The sequence below is a fragment of the Erpetoichthys calabaricus genome, chromosome 12, assembly GCF_900747795.2.
Source record: "Erpetoichthys calabaricus chromosome 12, fErpCal1.3, whole genome shotgun sequence".
Lineage (NCBI taxonomy): Eukaryota > Metazoa > Chordata > Cladistia > Polypteriformes > Polypteridae > Erpetoichthys > Erpetoichthys calabaricus.
The window spans coordinates 23484203-23503202 of record NC_041405.2 but is presented as its reverse complement, the minus strand read 5'-3'; the positions used below and the strand labels follow the sequence as shown (position 1 = coordinate 23503202).

The window sequence follows — 19000 nt, the reverse complement described above, 5'->3', positions numbered from 1 at the left end:
CCCCCTCAGAGGCACGCTTCGCACTGGCCACGTCGCATCTCTGCCACTCGTGCTGTGAAGGGGGCGAGCTGAATGCACGCTAAGGAGATGCGGTCAGATCAGCTGCTGTCTTGCTGCTGCTGCTGCCGCCGAGCTGCGTGTTCTGCTTGTCGCGCTGTGCGTTGATCATTTAAAAGCCTGTACAGCATCTGTCCTTTTGTCTCACTTCCTTGTCTTGCAGAACTTCAAAGTGTCTCTCCGAGATGATCACATCTTGACCCAAGATTTTTTTATATAATAGATAGATATGTATTTTAGAGTAGATATATATATATATATATATATATATATATATATATATATATATATATATATAAAGTGATATTTTTATATAATATATATATATATATATATATATATATATATATATATATATATATACAGTAATCCCTCGCTATATCGCGCTTCGCCTTTCGCGGCTTCACTCCATCGCGGATTTTATATGTAAGCATATTTAAATATATATCGCAGATTTTTTGCTGGTTCGCGGATTTCTGCGGACAATAGGTCTTTTAATTTCTGGTACATGCTTCCTCAGTTGGTTTGCCCAGTTGATTTCATACAAGGGACGCTATTGGCAGATGGCTGAGAAGCTACCCAACTTACTTTTCTCTGTCTCTCTTGCGCTGACTTTCTCTGATCCTGACGTCGGGGGATTGAGCAGGGGGGCTGTTCGCACACCTAGATGATACGGACGCTCATCTAAAAATGCTGAAAGATTATCTTCACGTTGCTATCTTTTGTGCAGCTGCTTCCTGAAACGACATGCTGCACGGTGCTTCGCATACTTAAAAGCTCGAAGGGCACGTATTGATTTTTGACTGAAAAACAAACTCTGTCTCTCTCTCTCTCTCTCTCTGCTCCTGACGGAGGGGGTGTGAGCTGCCGCCTTCAACAGCTTTGTGCCGCGGTGCTTCGCATACTTAAGCCAAACAGCCCTATTGATTTGTTTGCTTTTCTCTATCTCTGTGACTTTATATGCTCCTGACGGGCACTCCTTTGAAGAGGAAGATATGTTTGCATTCTTTTAATTGTGAGACGGAACTGTCATCTCTGTCTTGTCATGGAGCACAGTTTAAACTTTTGAAAAAGAGACAAATGTTTGTTTGCAGTGTTTGAATAATGTTCCTGTCTCTCTACAACCTCCTGTGTTTCTGCGCAAATCCGTGACCCAAGCATGACAATATAAAAATAACCATATAAACATATGGTTTCTACTTCGCGGATTTTCTTATGTCGCGGGTGGCTCCAGAACACAACCCCCGCGATGGAGGAGGGATTACTGTATATATATATATATATATATAGATATACTTATTCTGTTCATAAGTTATATGGACAGAATTTCTAGGCGCAGCCAAGGAGCAGAGGGGTCTTCTTCGGTGACCTCAGAATCTCGTCTCTGTTATTTGCAGATGACGTGGTTCTGTTGGCTTCATTGGACAGTGACCTCCAGCTCTCACTGGAGCAGTTCGCAGCCGAGTGAGAAGCAGCGGGGATGAGAGTCAGCAACTCTAAATCCAAGGCCATGGTTCTCAGCCGGAAAAAGGTGGAATGCTCTCTTCGGGTTGGGAGCACAGTACTGCCTCAAGTGGAGGAGTTCAAGTATCTCAGGGTCTTGTTCACGATTGAGGGAAGAATGGAGCGGGAGGTTGACAGACGGATCGGTGCGGCATCCGCAATAATGCGGGCTCTGCAACAGTCCATCGTGGTGAAGAGAGAGCTGAGCCAAAAGGTGAGGCTGTTGATTTATCAATTGATCTACGTTCCTACCCTCACCTATGGCCACAAGCTTTGGGTAGTGACCGAAAGAGCAAGATCGCGGATACAAGCGGCTGAAATGAGTTTTCTCCGCAGGGTGACTGGACTTTCCCTTAGAGATAGAGAGAGGAGAGACTCGGAGTAGAGTCGCTGCACATCCGCATTGAGAGGAGTCAGTTGAGGTGGTTCGGGCATCTGGTTAGGATGCCCCCCGGACGCCTCCCTGGGAAGGTGTTCCGGGCATGCCCCACTGGGAGAAGGCCACAGGGCATACCCAGGAAACGCAGGACACGCTGGAGGGATTATATCTCCCGACTGGCCTTGGAACGCCTCAGGGTCTTCCCAGAGGAGCTGGAGGAGGTGACCGGAGAGAGGGAAGTCTGGGCTTCCCTGTTTAGGCTGCTGATCCTGTGACCCGACCTCGGATAAGTGGTGGATAATGAATGGATGGATGGATGGATGGATGGATGGATGTGAGTGTGTGCATGCTTGGGGGTAATGAGGTCGGGTTAGGAGGGTGGCAGGAGCTGAAAGCTGAGGAATAAAAACTACTTTATAATATGTGATTCATTCTCTCTCTTTGTGGATCTCCAACTACAAATATGCAAACCGTATCACAAACCTTCACTTTGATAGTATATATATATATATATATATATATATATATATATATATATATATATATATATATATATATATATATATATATATATATAATATATCCGTTGATATGCCAGTCCAGCAATAGCAGGCTTGTGAACACATCCAATAGATGAGATGCCAGTCAACCACAGGGTACATTCATACACACATCAACTAGATGGGATTCTATTCCAGTACAGATCACATTCATGAATACACTATATCCACGGAATTGAGTAGGCAGGCTGGCAAAGTCCACACTCAGGCACGAGTTCAGTGAATGAGAAGCCAGTTCAACACACACAATATTAAAAAGGATACCTGTCAATCAATTGGCACATGTATGCACATGCCTACTAGACGAGATACCAACCCAGCAGAGTCCAAACTCAGAATTAGGTTCCGAAAATGGACGCAAAGACAAGTGAAAGGAAATTGTGCCCCATTACACACGGAACTGCCTTCAGAAGTCATCAGCGTGAGTGCAGTTAAACACAAGGTCACCACAGACTGCAGGCCGGGTGACAGTACAGCCATCTGGAAACAGGGCGGGAGACACGCAACCTGCAATCGAGAGTTCTTTTGTGACGGATCATTGTCTCGAGGATTAGGGGAATGCAGCTTGAGTTTTACTGGTGCACAGCAGAATGACACCACCGTCAGGATTCAATGTTCTTTTCAATCAGAAATGATGATTTATTGGACAGGAAATGACTATAAAAATTGTAGATTGAACCCTCACTATTGATTTGCTTTTGCAAATTGCTTTTGTTTAATCTTTTTATGTTGCACTTTGAGATTTACTGCTAATGTAAAGTGCCCCTATAAATAAAATGCATTATTATTATTATTTAAAAATACGGATATGTTCATTTCCTCCATTTATATGAAAAGACACCGTAGTGTTGTGCGTGAGCATTTAAAACTATTAGAAACATGAAAGCCAACAAGGCATTGTAATAACAAATATATCTGTTTAAATAAGAAAAGCTCTGCCACTGTTAAATGAATAATTTCTCCTGTTATAACTAAGGTTGCACCTTTCATGTTTGAGTCCCTCCATGCACCTGTGCATCATTAGGTCACCACGGGTCACCATGAACAGTTATTCTCAAATCTGCGATGAGGATAATAAGCAGTTAATTTGATATAATGGTCACCTGCTTACTGCAAATTGTAATATTTACACTAAGGAGTCACGGGGTGAATTAGGAGTACAGGATTAGCCACATTATTTATATATGTTTAAATACTGTAGTTTAACTTAATTTTAACATGAATGATCCAAACATCACAAAACGCATCTAAATTATGGTGACTAGTGCTGCTGTGTCACAGCTGCTATAGACACCTCCCGGCCTAATGTCTGTATTTGGGGTCCGCATGGTCTTCTTGTGTCTGCATGAGTTTTTCTGAGAGTAAAAAGGTTTTCTCCACTGCATGCCAACGATGTGTAGGCCTGATTGATTATTGATTTCTAAAATGGCTCAATCTGGTAATAGTGCCAGTCAAAGCCCACATAGAGCCCTACACAGGAGAGGGGAACTTGCACCCCTATAAGTACCAAAACAGCGCCCCTCGGTGTGTATTGCATGGACGATTTAGGTGCAGAGTGCACACCTCTTAAAATTCATAAATGACACCCCTCGGTTGTGGCCGCCTTATGCAGCCACCTAGGTTGCCTAATGGATTGACTGGCACAGTCTGGAAATATGTGAGGGCCTCTACCTGCAGATCGACTGGCATTCCATTCAGGGGTGGTTTCTACATAACACTACAGTATCTATCTATCTATCTATCTATCTATCTATCTATCTATCTATCTATCTATCTATCTATCTATCTATCTATCTATCTATCTATCTATCTATCTATCTATCTATCTACCCAGATTCCTCTTGATTCCTGGCTTTCAGTACTCCAGCAAGTATATAAGGAATTTATTTTAACAAAGACATTTAAGGGGAATACCATGCAACATGTTGTTCTTGTACTCTATATGCAGATGTGCTAACAATTCTTTGTTCTGACAACCTTTAAAAGTTATGAATATACAAGAGCAACTGTAGCATATAGCTGATAGCGTGCAAATCTTTAGGTGAGCCAGTTTTCTTAAAAGGTATAGTAGGATGGTCTAAACTTAACAATGCAATATACTGTATTAAAGGTGCCGAGACTTCAGGACACAGGCTTGTCCCTAAAGAAGCCTCTGCATTCATTAAACCAGATAGAAAAAAGTCAGAGTAAAGTGCCTTTGTTATACTGGTAATCTTATGGCCTTCTTTCAAGGATAACACTAAGCCAGTTTCATCCCTTTGGGAAAATAGTTGCTTACTTAACACAGTTAGAAAAAACCTTGTTAACCTAAAAGTTCAAAGTGTTATAAAAACACTTTCTCCTACAAGGCCTGTAAGATTTTCTCTCTGCCATTACAAAAGATGGCAGCACATAATATTCTATCTATCTATCTATCTATCTATCTATCTATCTATCTATCTATCTATCTATCTATCTATCTATCTATCTATCTATCTATCTATCTATCTATCTATCTATCTATCTATCTATCTATCTATCTATCTATCTATCTATCTATCAACATAATATACAGTGTATCCAGAAAGTATTCACAGTGCATCACTTTTTCCACTTTTTGTTATGTTACAGCCTTATTCCAAAATGGATTAAATTCATTTTTTTCCTCAGACTTCTACACACAACACCCCATAATGACAACGTGAAAAAAGTTTACTTGAGGTTTTTGCAAATTTATTAAAAATAAAAAAACTGAGCAATCCCATGTACATAAGTATTCACAGCCTTTGCTCAATACTTTGTCGATGCACCTTTGGCAGCAATTCCAGCCTCAAGTCCTGTTGAATATGATGCCACAAGCTTGGCACACCTATCCTTGGCCAGTTTCGCCCATTCCTCTTTGCAGCACCTCTCAAGCTCCATCAGGTTGGATGGGAAGCGTCGGTGCACAGCCATTTTAAGATCTCTCCAGAGATGTTCAATCGGATTCAAGTCTGGGCTCTGGCTGGGCCACTCAAGGACATTCACATAGTTGTCCTGAAGCCACTCCTTTGATATCTTGGCTGTGTGCTTAGGGTCGTTGTCCTGCTGAAAGATGAACTGTCGCCCCAGTCTGAGGTCAAGAGCGCTCTGGAGCAGGTTTTCATCCAGGATGTCTCTGTACATTGCTGCAGTCATCTTTCCCTTTATCCTGACTAGTCTCCCAGTCCCTGCCACTGAAAAACATCCCCACAGCATGATGCTGCCACCACCATGCTTCACTTTAGGGATGGTATTGGCCTGGTGATGAACGGTGCCTGGTTTCCTCCAAACATGACACCTGGCATTCACACCAAAGAGTTCAATCTTTGTCTCATCAGACCAGAGAATTTTCTTTCTCATGGTCTGAGAGTCCTTCAGGTGCCTTTTGGCAAACTCCAGGCGGGCTGCCATGTGCCTTTTACTAAGGAGTGGCTTCTGTCTGGCCACTCTACCATAAAGGCCTGATTGGTGGATTACTGCAGAGATGGTTGTCCTTCTGGAAGGTTCTCCTCTCTCCACAGAGGACCTCTGGAGCTCTGACAGAGTGACCATCGGATTCTTGGTCACCTCCCTGACTAAGGCCCTTCTCCCCTGATCGCTCAGTTTAGATAGCCGGCCAGCTTTAAGAAGAGTCCTGGTGGTTTCGAACTTCTCCCACTTACGGATGATGGAGGCCACTGTGCTCATTGGGACCTTCAAAGCAGCAGAAATTTTTCTGCAACCTTCCCCAGATTTGTGCCTTGAGACAATCCTGTCTTGGAGGTCTACAGACAATTCCTTTGACTTCATGCTTGGTTTTTGCTCTGACATGAATTGTCAACTGTGGGACCTTATATAGACAGGTGTGTGCCTTTCCAAATCATGTCCAGTCAACTGAATTTACCACAGGTGGACTCCAATGAAGCTGCAGAAACATCTCAAGGATGATCAGGGGAAACAGGATGCACCTGAGCTCAATTATGAGCTTCATGGCAAAGGCTGTGAATACTTATGTACATGTGCTTTCTCAATTTTTTTATTTTTAATAAATTTGCAAAAACCTCAAGTAACCTTTTTTCACATTGTCATTATGGGGTGTTGTGTGTAGAATTCTGAGGAGAAAAATGAATTTAATCCATTTTGGAATAAGGTTGTAACATAACAAAATGTGGAAAATTGGGATGCGCTGTGAACACTTTCCGGATGCACTGTAACTGGAAGTAAAGGCTCCTCTATCTCCGTTCACTCTGTGAGCCTCATCCACCTTCTCCCAATTCTGACCCTGATGTAACTGAGGTGTCCTGTTTCATACTGGGCCTGGGAATTCTTCCAGTGCTATGACATTGCCTAATAAAGAAAGTACTTCAGGGTCATTTGGAAGTTCCCCATAACAGAGATATCCAGTCTTCACAGCGGCACCCAGAGACCCTGAGAGGGTTGCCCTTCCGCACTACAGGTCCCTGACAACCCTGTGGGTATTCTTACTGCGCCCCTATCAGAGGATCACTACCACCTCTCACACTGTGAGACAAATTGCTCTCTGATGCCTGTGACGGTCATGTCTGCTTTGAGCATTATTGTAGAAACATAAAATGAATATTAGAATATTAGATTAGATAAACCTTATTAATCCCATGTTGAAATTCAGATGTATACAGTAGCAGAAATATAAAAAACAAGGATACAGACTCACAGGACAAGTAATACAGCCAATCAATCAATCATCAATGGATAAATAAATAAATAAATTTAACAAGTACATCAGGTGAAAGCACTGAATAGCCTGATAGTAGTGGGCAAAAAAGACCCCCAGAGGTGCTTCGTAACACATAGTGGAGGAATGGGCCTGTGGCTAGAAGTCCTCCAATAGAGCGCCATCTGGAGGGGATTTTTCATGATGGGATCCAATTTTGCCACCATCTTCTTTTCCGCTACAGTTTCCAGTGTGTTCAGAGTTAACCCTATGAAGGCACAGGCTTTCCTGGAAAGTTTGTTACAGCATTGTGCTTGATTTGTGCTCAGGTTGCTTCCCCAGGAGACTGCAGCAAAGAACACCACAGTGACTACTGTGAACATGTAGAACATCTCAGGCAGCTTGATGCACACATCAAAAGACCTGAGACCCATTAGCAAGTCCAGTCTGTTCCAGTCCATCTTGTACAGCACCACTGTATTGTCAGACCAGTCCAGTTTGTTGTTCATATGAAGCCCCCGATACTGGTAGCTCTGCGCCACTTCCACATCCTCTACCTGAATGGGGACGGGTTTCAGAATGCTCCTTGGTACGTTGAAAGTCCACCCCCAGCTCTTTTGTCTTGCTGAAGTTAACTTGCAGGCTGTTGTCCCTGCACCATAACCACGACCTTCCTGTACTCAGACTTGTCTCCATTATTAATGCAGCCTGCGATGGATGAGTCATCTGAGAATTTCTGCAGATGGCATACTCTGGTACTGTGTTGAAAGTCTGTTGTGTAGAGGGTGAAGAGGAAGGATGACAGGACAGTCCCCTGAGGTGCTCCAGTATTACACACCACCATTTTTGACACACAGTCCCTGAGCCTCACAAACTGCAGAGTGGTGGTCAGGTAGTCCATCATCCAGGAGATTGTGAAACAAAATAGTAGGTAGATTTGTTGAATGTATTAACGTGCCGTGGCTCAAAAAGAGGCATGTTATTATGGTCAGGAGAGAAACTGGCAGGACAAACCGAAGGATTATCAGGAGACAGAAAAAAACATTTTGGTAAAAAAACAGAAGATGATCAAAAGCGAGGAAATCAAAAATTCTAAAGTCGAAACCTAAAAATGTCAGATGAAGTCTGTACTCAAAAAATAAATAAATAAAGAAGGCCATTCCCTAAAGCTAATGTTTCATTACATGACTTTTAGTCATGGGGTACGTCAGATTTGCCAAATCAGTGACAGCAGTTTCTGATTTCATTTCCAGACCATGTCAATTCAAATTATTGAAAATTGCTGGCCATGTCAAATTTAGCGACTGCTTGCCCTTTTTTGTGACAGCCTGACGGAGCCCATGCTGTATGAAGGGCAATAGCTATGGCAAATTCAGCTGCAGTCTCTGCTCTTGTATTCCTTTTTTTCTATTCTGTCGTGTTATGTAAAATATGAGACATCAGACAGACAGGCTTCTCTTGCTAATGTGAGGTCCAAAACACCTGTGTTCCTTATTCCTTGTCTCTGCATTCTATGCATTGTACTTCCTGATCAGCATTCATTGGTTGTCAGATGTCATGCACACCAATCCCGCTCCTACGACTGAAGACAAAAATCAAACCTGGAGTGAGTCACTGGGCCTATCACAGTGCATGGCTGGTGTCATGGGTGTGCATCACCAACTACCTCTGATGAAGACTACGAAGGAAAATCACAGGAAACGTCACATAAGGAAACATAACCTTAACTACCCTAGTGATACAGATCTGCTGTTCTTTGATTTTATCCAAAAGATTGGATGCCAAGTATTCCTATCTTTTATAATGGTGGAGTGAAAATGTCACAAGCCAAGCCCACATAACATCACATGCCACACCAACATGACCAGCCATAGGCATCATTACCATAAACAGTAAAGCCATAGCTATAATGAAATACCACAAAATGGTGACAATTACAATGAAAATCCTGTAATGGCACCAAAGTCACGTCAAAAACATAACATTAAAATTGCCCAACAGGAAAAATGAAAAAATATTAACAAAAACTAGTGAAATGTTTTTAAATGGTTCTGAAAAAAGGACTTTCCTTCAACTGATTCTTATCCAATAGTATTTGCTTCTCCAGCTTACTTTCTTTTGGATGTGAGCTCCAGGATGTCACTGTGTTCTCTTCCCAATTGTGTTTATATGTCCTTCAATATGTTGACAAAAGACGATCAATGGCCAGGTTATCTATTGTTTTGGCCTGAGCATGTCTTTGCATCATATGTTTTATTTTTTTCAATGAAAATTCTTTTTTCCTTTTCAGGCTCCCCACACTGATGGTGCCATGATGACAGAGGAGGCCACCCGGATATTCCGGCAGCACACAGCAGGGGTGGGGCCTTGTGAGGATTCTGGCCCCGCCCAGACTGACGGTGAGGAGGAGGAGCCAGGCCCTGATGATCCCAGCACCTCCCAGGGTGTAGAAATCCCAAATCCTGAGCTGGCAGCTGTTGTATTTTTCTGCCTTAAGCAAACCACGTGTCCACGGAACTGGTGCATTCGAATGGTCTGTAACCCATATCCTTTCAAAGCCGGACCCTTTGTGGTCTCTGCTAATCTTGTGGAAAATTGACTTTTTCTAGATATGATTTGAACTGAAGTAATGGCCCGTAGTGTGTATTAGGTTGGTTAAACCCAGATTTGCTAAAATAGCTTGTCAGAGAAGAGTAATAAAAGAAATGTATATGCAGTTCATCTATCTATCTATCTATCTATCTATCTATCTATCTATCTATCTATCTATCTATCTATCTATCTATCTATCTATCTATCTATCTATCTATCTATCTATCTATCTATCTATCTATCTATCTATCTATCTATATTAAAATTACTATCTGTTTAATATTTATCTATCTTGCCAACTATACTAAAATCACTATTTCTATTTGATGTTACTTTCCTAGAAAAGAGCAGTCTTTAATTTCATTAATCCTTGTGAAATACACTGAGTGTTATTGTTCCAAAGTCATATCAGGAAAGACCAATTGGTTCATTGATGGTAAATCCAAACCACTGATGCTTGATGTTCAGCTGTCGATAAAACTATCTTCTAGTGGGTGTATTTCCAATAATGTACAGTATAAGCTAATATCAATATTGTCAGAATATGAAGGGATGGAATAACCAATAGGCTTTTGAACCATATAGTCTTTATTTCATCTTTATATTAATTTTGACAGTGGTACTAAATTTCAGCATTATTTTGGTGATCTTATCAGGTTGTCATTTTGTGTTATCACAATTGCCACTAATTTGTTGTATTCGAGTACAATCATGATCATGCAGTTTATTATGCTGTACCTCCTGTTGCTACCATGTGTTTGCAGTGTTGCGATTCATTGTATCACCACTGTTTAAGATGGTGGCACATTATTCCTGATGTCTAAGCTTGTGGATGCAAAAAGATTTATTGCTGAGGAATCTTAATGGTATCTGAATCTTTTGGCATGCTTTCTCACTTTGATTTTTTGAAACTCATTTTGGCTTTTGGTATTTTCAGATCTTCCATTTTTGACCCTATCTGTATTAGACTTTGTCTGTTCTTTTCATCTCTTAATTCATCTGAAAAATTAGCCTCTGGATTTGCCTTGAGATAATTGTCTAAAGATGTTTTCACAACTAGATCGTTTGGATCAGTTTTTTCAAACTCTGAACTCTATTAGATGTGAATTTGCCACTTGAACATTGGTGTGGATCAGAAAATGAATAATGAATCATGACCCTTTAGAAATGGTGGTGTTTGTTGCAAAGCAAACCACTTACTAAATCTTTACATGGCAATGACTCTCCATGATGATTTTTCATGGTGACAAATCATTTCAGCCCAATAAAAGAAGTCCATGATATGACCACGAGGTGTTTGCTACTTTCGGTTTGTGTAAAAGTTTGCTGTGTAAAACACAATCTTACTAATTGGCGACTGAAATAATGTAACTAATCGCCTTCTGATTTGGCCCAAAGCAGACAGACTGAGTGTGCAAACACCTTAAGGCACAAATGTTATGGCTTAAAGTGGCAAGACTTTTAGAGATGATTGAAAGTGAATATCGGTGAATATGTCTATAAATCGGTGAACAAAAAAAAAATTAAAAAGAATGCGACCAGAAGAAGCTATCATATTTTGTTTACAATTCGATAGGATCTACATATAGGGGAATGATAGTTTTTGCTTAAAAATATTCTGAGATATGAATCTCAATTATTGCCGCTGTACATCCATAGCAATTGCAGAGCGAAGACACACTGAGAGCAGAGAGTGGCAACGTTTCGCATGTTGATTAACACACACAAGGAAGAATTTTGCTTTACTCTGAAAATAATAAGCCTATAACCTAGAATTAAAGGGGTTGAAGTATTATACAATCTGATAGAACCAACCAAAATGATGTTGGTGTAAACCTTGTAGTGAGATTAATTTAGAACACTCAATGATATCATCCTCAATGGGTAAAAGTAAATAATTATAAAGTACAGTATGACATTTGGTAAACCTATAACTCTCTAGAGCAGCGTTTCCCAACCTATGGGCCATGACGGAACTGCAGGTGGGCTGCAGTCCACACCAGACGTGCTTGATTCACAGCAGCATCACAGGTGGACTGCAACCAAACCCAGATGAAACCCTATCCACCAGGCCGATGGTCCCACTCAATTCACAGCAGCAGCATCGCAGGTAGATCTCAGCCAATCACAGATGACCTCCCCAATCTCCGCTCTAACAATTGTACTGTGATCCCCATGGAGGAAAAGAATTGACAATCACGCTTGATTAATCTGCTGCTCTGACGATCAAAACACCACCCACCCCTTTGACAATCGTACTTGATTTAGTGAGAGGTTCGCTAGCATCCAAGAGGCATGTGAAAAGGGGTTAAGAAATCCTGTTCTACAGTACAATCAGAAGAAAGTTACAACTGTCAACTAGAAAGGAACTCAGGGATGAAACTGTTGACCGGTGAAATATTACAGCATTTGAATTTCATTAGATAAAACACTTGATATGGAGACTTAAATCACATGTAAATATATTGAGAGTAGGCCTTTGTCAGTATGCCTACATCGATCAAACACAGGAAGCTCTGTAGTCTACTTTGACTTTATGTTGTAGGAAGGTAACTAAATAAATCAAGGTAAACAACATTCAATCTGGCTTTTATGTAAGTAACATATAAATGTTTTTCATATAAAGACCATCACAAAACATAATCACAAACAAAACTTTGCATGATACCTTGGCAAGCTCGGCATGCCCTGCTGTTTCGTTTAAGGACATGCGTGTGGAAGATTCACTGGCAGAATGATGCCCAACCGTCTTTCGCCTTTACACCTGGTGCAGCTGCGTTGTTTTTATATGTGAGTGGATGTTTCTTGTGAGGTGGGCTTCTGTTTTCTTTCTGCGATGTAGAACCTTCATCCTCATCTGAGTTCACCTCTGTTATAGCACGTCTTTATTTGAAAACAGCAGTGTCAGACCGGGGCGAGCGTGAATGTGACTGAGAAAATAAAACTCAATAAAAATAAAAAAAATGCTAACCTTTACAAGTACCATAAATTTACACAGGCTGTTACAGACTCAAATCAAATGCATGTTTTCATTATATAATAGTAGCAATAAGAGCAGCGCACTACTCAAAACAGTAATTCTGGGAAGCACCCAGAATCGAACACGCAACCTCTTGATTATGAGTCAGGGGTTCTTACCACTGCATCACCCAAGCAGTCGTGTCACCATCATACCCTAACCCGATTTCTTTGTCTTTGGTTATATTCTTGAATACAAGCGCACTTGTTTTGTTATACTTGTACCATTTGTAAAAGTGTTTACTTGATATTTGGATTTCAGTCTTCACACATTATACACTTCATGTCAAAATTTTGTCATTAGTACTATGACATGAAAAAATGTTCTGTTTTAGCTATGTGTTCCACATTTCTTGCCTCGCATTTCCTGTCATCCTACACTTACATAGATCGTTGTTGAAGTAAAATGCATGTGTTCCAAATACCGATATATTATTTACCCTCTACAACTCCAGGCACCTCACACCCAGATAAACAAGACCTAGATAGATAGATAGATAGATAGATAGATAGATAGATAGATAGATAGATAGATAGATAGATAGATAGATAGATAGATAGATAGATAGATAGATAGATAGATAGATAGATAGATAGATAGATAGATAGATAGATAGATAGATAGATAGATAGATAGATAGATACTTTATTAATCCCAAGGGGACATTCACATACTCCAGCAGCAGCATATTGATAAAAAACAGTCTAAAATTAAAGAGTGATAACAATGCAGGTATAACAGACAATAACTTTGTATAATGTTACCGTTTACCCCTCGAGTGGAATTGAAGAGTTGCATAGTGTGGGGGAGAAACGATCTCCTCAGTCTGTCAGTGGAGCAGGACGGTGACAGCAGTCTTGTCGCTGAAGCTGCTCCTCTGTCTGGAGTTGATACTATTTAGTGGATGCACTGGATTCTCCATGATTGACAGGAGTCTGCTCAGCGTCCGTCACTCTGCCACGGATTTCACATTGTCCAGCTCCGTGCCTACAATAGAGCCTGCCTTCCTCAACAGTTTGTCCAGGCGTGAGGAGTCCCTCTTCTTTATGCCGCCTCCCCAGCACACCACTGCGTAGAAGAGGGCGCTCGCCATAACCGTCTGATAGATCATCTGCAGCATCTTATTGCAGATATTGAAAGATGCCAGTCTTCTAAGGAAGTATAGACTTGAGCTGGGAGAACATTTTGTCCGAGTTGAGCTGCGGCAGTGGGGTGATGGGATAGCAGGCTTCTTGCTGCTTGTGCTGATCGACACATTTACAAAACAAAAGAAGCCAATGGAGAGGTGCAAAGGAATTTAAGGTGGGATTATGTGTTTTTTCGTAGACTTCAGGGATTCTAGTGTTAAATGCTGCTCTCATCAGCCTGCTCGCACATTCACACCACCGGTTCTGCCTTGGGGTCAGAGGTAACACCATCGATGCTCATTTTCCCCAACTTCATTACTTAATCCAAGTCAAGTTTCTTCCAGTGGCCTGCTGGCACCCACACACCAAGGCCAATGGATTTTAGCAGTGGAGAGGTGCCTCGCTCTCCAGCTAGTGAAGAAGGTTGCAGATGTGATGAAGATATAAGGCACTGCTGGCCATGAAGTGAAGCTGTAAGCTGTGCTGCAAATTCAATTTTGTGCGAATCGTTCTAATTCATTACATAATGGTCAGATACCCACTGTTAGTTTACAAACTATTTCTCAGAATCGCTCATACTAATTGACATTTACACCAACATTACTTTTGACCTCGGAAGGAGGTATCTTTGTCAGGTTGCTGCATGTTCAGCCCAGGCCATTCAAAAGTTTTATGTTGTCTCATGGTTTATCTAGCTTTGTCTGAAAGTGGGATGATTAAAGTAATAGGTGAAGGTACTGTATTCATACAGTGTATGACAATCTGAGGGTCAAAAAAACAGCAAAAAATAAATACTACAATTGGGTAACAAAGCACAATGAAATGTGCAGAATGCTTTGTAAAACATATGCATAAACATTAAAAAACACTTGTATGACAGTCCGGGTTGGCTCAACACTCCCTTGTCGCTGCCGAGAGCCTCTTCAACCTGGAACCATTGATAGTCATGATCCGAGATGTACACATCTAGCAAGGGATGCAGTGCAGCAAATACGTAAATAAATAAATAATGCATAAAAGCATAGTGTCTGTGTGAATGTTAATAAATTATCTATTAAAACAAAGTTAAAACCACAGGTAGAAATCTGTTCCATAAAACACTCATGCCCCCTGGTAATAATTATAATAATAATAATTGTTTGCAATTATATAGCGCTTTTCTCACTACTCAAAGCACTCAGCAATTGCAGGTTAAGGGCCTTGCTGAAGGGCCCAACAGAGCAGAATCCCTTTTGGCATTTACGGGATTCGAACCAGCAACCTTCCGATTACCAGTGCAGATCCCTAACCTCAGAGCCACCACATCCTTCTGAAACCGACCACAGTTGAGATGTCTGGTGAATCCATCCATCCATCCATTGTCTCCCGCTTATCCGAGGTTGGGTCGCGGGGGCAGCAGCTTGAGCAGAGATGCCCAGACTTCCCTCTCCCCGGCCACTTCTTCTAGCTCTTCCGGGAGAATCCCAAGGCGTTCCCAGGCCAGTCGAGAGACATAGTCCCTCCAGCGTGTCCTGGGTCTTCCCCGGGGGCCTCCTCCCGGTTGGACGTGCCCGGAACACCTCACCAGGGAGGCGTCCAGGAGGCATCCTGATCAGATGCCCGAGCCACCTCATCTGACTCCTCTCGATGCGGAGGAGCAGCGGCTCTACTCTGAGGCCCTCCCGGATGACTGAGCTTCTCACCCTATCTTTAAGGGAAAGCCCAGACACCCTGCGGAGGAAACTCATTTCAGCCGCTTGTATTCGCGATCTCGTTCTTTCGGTCACTACCCATAGCTCATGACCATAGGTGAGGGTAGGAACATAGATCGACTGGTAAATTGAGAGCTTCGCCTTGCGGCTCAGCTCCTTTTTCACCACGACAGACCGATGCAATGCGCGCATTACTGCGGATGCCGCACCGATCCGCCTGTCGATCTCACGCTCCATTCTTCCCTCACTCGTGAACAAGACCCCGAGATACTTGAACTCCTCCACTTGGGGCAGGATCTCGCTACCAACCCTGAGAGGGCACTCCACCCTTTTCCGGCTGAGGACCATGGTCTCGGATTTGGAGGTGCTGATTCTCATCCCAGCCGCTTCACACTCGGCTGCGAACCGATCCAGAGAGAGCTGAAGATCACGGCCTGATGAAGCAAACAGGACAACATCATCTGCAAAAAGCAGTGACCCAATCCTGAGCCCACCAAACCGGACCCCCTCAACACCCTGGCTGTGCCTAGAAATTCTGTCCATAAAAGTTATGAACAGAATCGGTGACAAAGGGCAGCCCTGGCGGAGTCCAACTCTCACTAGAAACGGGTTCGACTTACTGCCGGCAATGCGGACCAAGCTCTGGCACCGATCGTACAGGGACTGAACAGCCCTTATCAGGGGGGCCGGTACCCCATACTCTCGGAGTACCCCCCACAGGATTCCCCGAGGGACACGGTCGAATGCCTTTTCTAAGTCCACAAAACACATGTAGACTGGTTGGGCAAACTCCCATGCACCCTCCAGGACCCTGCTAAGGGTATAGAGCTGGTCCACTGTTCCGCGACCAGGACGAAAACCACACTGTTCCTCCTGAATCCAAGGCTCGACTAACTGACGGACCCTCCTCTCCAGGACCCCTGAATAGACTTTTCCAGGGAGGCTGAGGAGTGTGATCCGTCTGTAGTTGGAACACACCCTCCGATCCCCCTTCTTAAAGAGGGGGACCACCACCCCGGTCTGCCAATCCAGAGGCACTGTCCCTGATGTCCATGCGATGTTGCAGAGGCGTGTCAGCCAAGACAGTCCTACAACATCCAGAGCCTTGAGGAACTCCGGGCGTATCTCATCCACCCCCGGGGCCCTGCCACCAAGGAGTTTTTTGACCACCTCGGTGACCTCAGTCCCAGAGATGGGGGAGCCCACCTCTGAGTCCCCAGGCTCTGCTTCCTCATTGGAAGGCATGTTAATGGGATTGAGGAGGTCTTCGAAGTATTCCCCCCACCGACCCACAACGTCCCGAGTCGAGGTCAGCAGCGCACCATCCCCACCATATACAGTGTTGACACTGCACTGCTTCCCCTTCCTGAGACGCCGGATGGTGGACCAGAATCTCCTCGAAGCCGTCCGAAAGTCATTCTCCATGGCCTCCCCAAACTCCTCCCACGCCCGAGTTTTTGCCTCAGCAACCACCAAAGCCGCATTCCGCTTGGCCTGCCGGTACCTATCAGCTGCCTCCGGGGTCCCACAGGACAAAAGGGTCCTGTAGGACTCCTTCTTCAGCTTGACGGCATCCTTCACCGCCGGTGTCCACCAGCGGGTTCGGGGATTGCCGCCACGACAGGCACCGACCACCTTACGGCCACAGCTCCGGTCAGCTGCCTCAACAATAGAGGCACGGAACATGGCCCATTCGGACTCAATGTCCCCCACTTCCCTCGGGATGTGGTCGAAGTTCTGCCGGAGGTGGGAGTTGAAGCTACTTCTGACAGGGGGCTCTGCCAGACGTTCCCAGCAGACCCTCACAACACGTTTGGGCCTACCACGCCTGACCGGCATCCTCCCCCACCATCGAAGCCAACTCACCACCAGGTGGTGATCAGTTGACAGCTCCGCCCCCTCTCTTCACCCGAGTGTCCAAGACATGTGGCCGCAAGTCCGACGACACGACCACAAAGTCGATCATCGAACTGAGGCCTAGGGTGTCCTGGTGCCAAGTGCACATATGAACACCCCTAAGCTTGAACATGGTGTTCGTTATGGACAATCCGTGACGAGCACAAAAGTCCAATAACAAAACACTGCTCGGGTTCAGATCAGGGGGGCCATTCCTCCCAATCACGCCCTTCCAGGTCTCACTGTCATTGCCCACGTGAGCATTGAAGTCTCCCAGCAGAACGAGGGAGTCCCCAGAAGGTATGCCCTCTAGCACCCCCTCCAGGGACTCCAAAAAGGGTGGGTACTCCGAACTGCTGTTCGGTGCATACGCACAAACAACAGTTAGGACCCGTCCCCCCACCCGAAGGCGAAGGGAGGCTACCCTCTCGTCCACCGGGGTAAACCCCAATGTACAGGCTCCAAGTTGGGGGGCAATAAGTATACCCACACCTGCTCGGCGCCTCTCACCGGGGGCAACTCCAGAGTGGTAGAGAGTCCAGCCCCTCTCAAGGAGATTGGTTCCAGAGTCCAAGCTGTGCGTCGAGGTGAGTCCGACTATATCTAGCCGGAACCTCTCAACTTCGCGCACTAGCTCAGGCTCCTTCCCCTTCAGAGAGGTGACATTCCACGTCCCAAGAGCCAGTTTCTGTAGCCGAGGATCGGACCGCCAAGGTCCCCGCCTTTGGCCACCACCCAACTCACACTGCACCCGACCTCCTTGGCCCCTCCCATAGGTGGTGAGCCCATGGGAAGGGGGACCCACGTTGCCTCTTCGGGCTGTGCCCGGCCGAGCCCCATGGGTGCAGGCCCGGCCACCAGGCGCTCGCCATCGAGCCCCACCTCCAGGCCTGGCTCCAGAGTGGGGCCCCGGTGACCCGCGTCCGGGCAAGGGAAAACGCTGTCCAAAATTGTTTTTCTTCATAGGAGGTTTGTTTAACCGCTCTTTGTCTCATCCCTCACCTAGGACCAGTTTGCCTTGGGTGGCCCTACCAGGGGCATAAAGCCCCGGACAACAGAGCTCCTAGGATCATTGGGACACGCAAACCCCTCCACCACGATAAGGTGACGGTTAAAGGAGGGGATGTCTGGTGAAGTCAAATCTAAATACCTGGCTTGGATCCCCATGGCCAGGCCTTTGGCATATGTGGGGTGCCACACTGAGCTGCACACACATCTCCTGCTACCAATCCTTCAGTGTCTATGGGAGACAATGCCTACTGGGCTGTTCCTATTCCCCAACACCGCTCAATAGCAGCGCCCCTTCTTCAGCCCCAGACTCACTCCCAACCACCTGCCTCCATTCCTACGCACACTGGCGTCTCCCGGTCCTTCCATCTCTGTCACTTCAATTTCCAATTCCTTTCTTTTCATTCTTTCTGTGTTTCTCTCTCCCTCCTTCTTGTTTCTTTTTTATTCCCCTTTCCCTCAGTCATATGGCTCGATTGTGCAGATGACCCACTCC

General features: G+C 44.4%; 1 protein-coding gene across 2 annotated transcripts in view; it reads left to right on the top strand.

Annotated features, from left to right (window-relative positions):
- Positions 1-19000, top strand: part of cacna1ia (calcium voltage-gated channel subunit alpha1 Ia) — an 856996-nt gene that overhangs the window by 168114 nt on the left and 669882 nt on the right. For both annotated transcript variants that reach the window (XM_051935123.1, XM_051935122.1), the window contains exon 2: positions 9462-9715. In XM_051935123.1, coding sequence (XP_051791083.1) covers positions 9483-9715 — 233 coding nt within the window. In that variant the 5' untranslated portion in view covers positions 9462-9482. The remainder of the gene's footprint in view (positions 1-9461; positions 9716-19000) is intronic.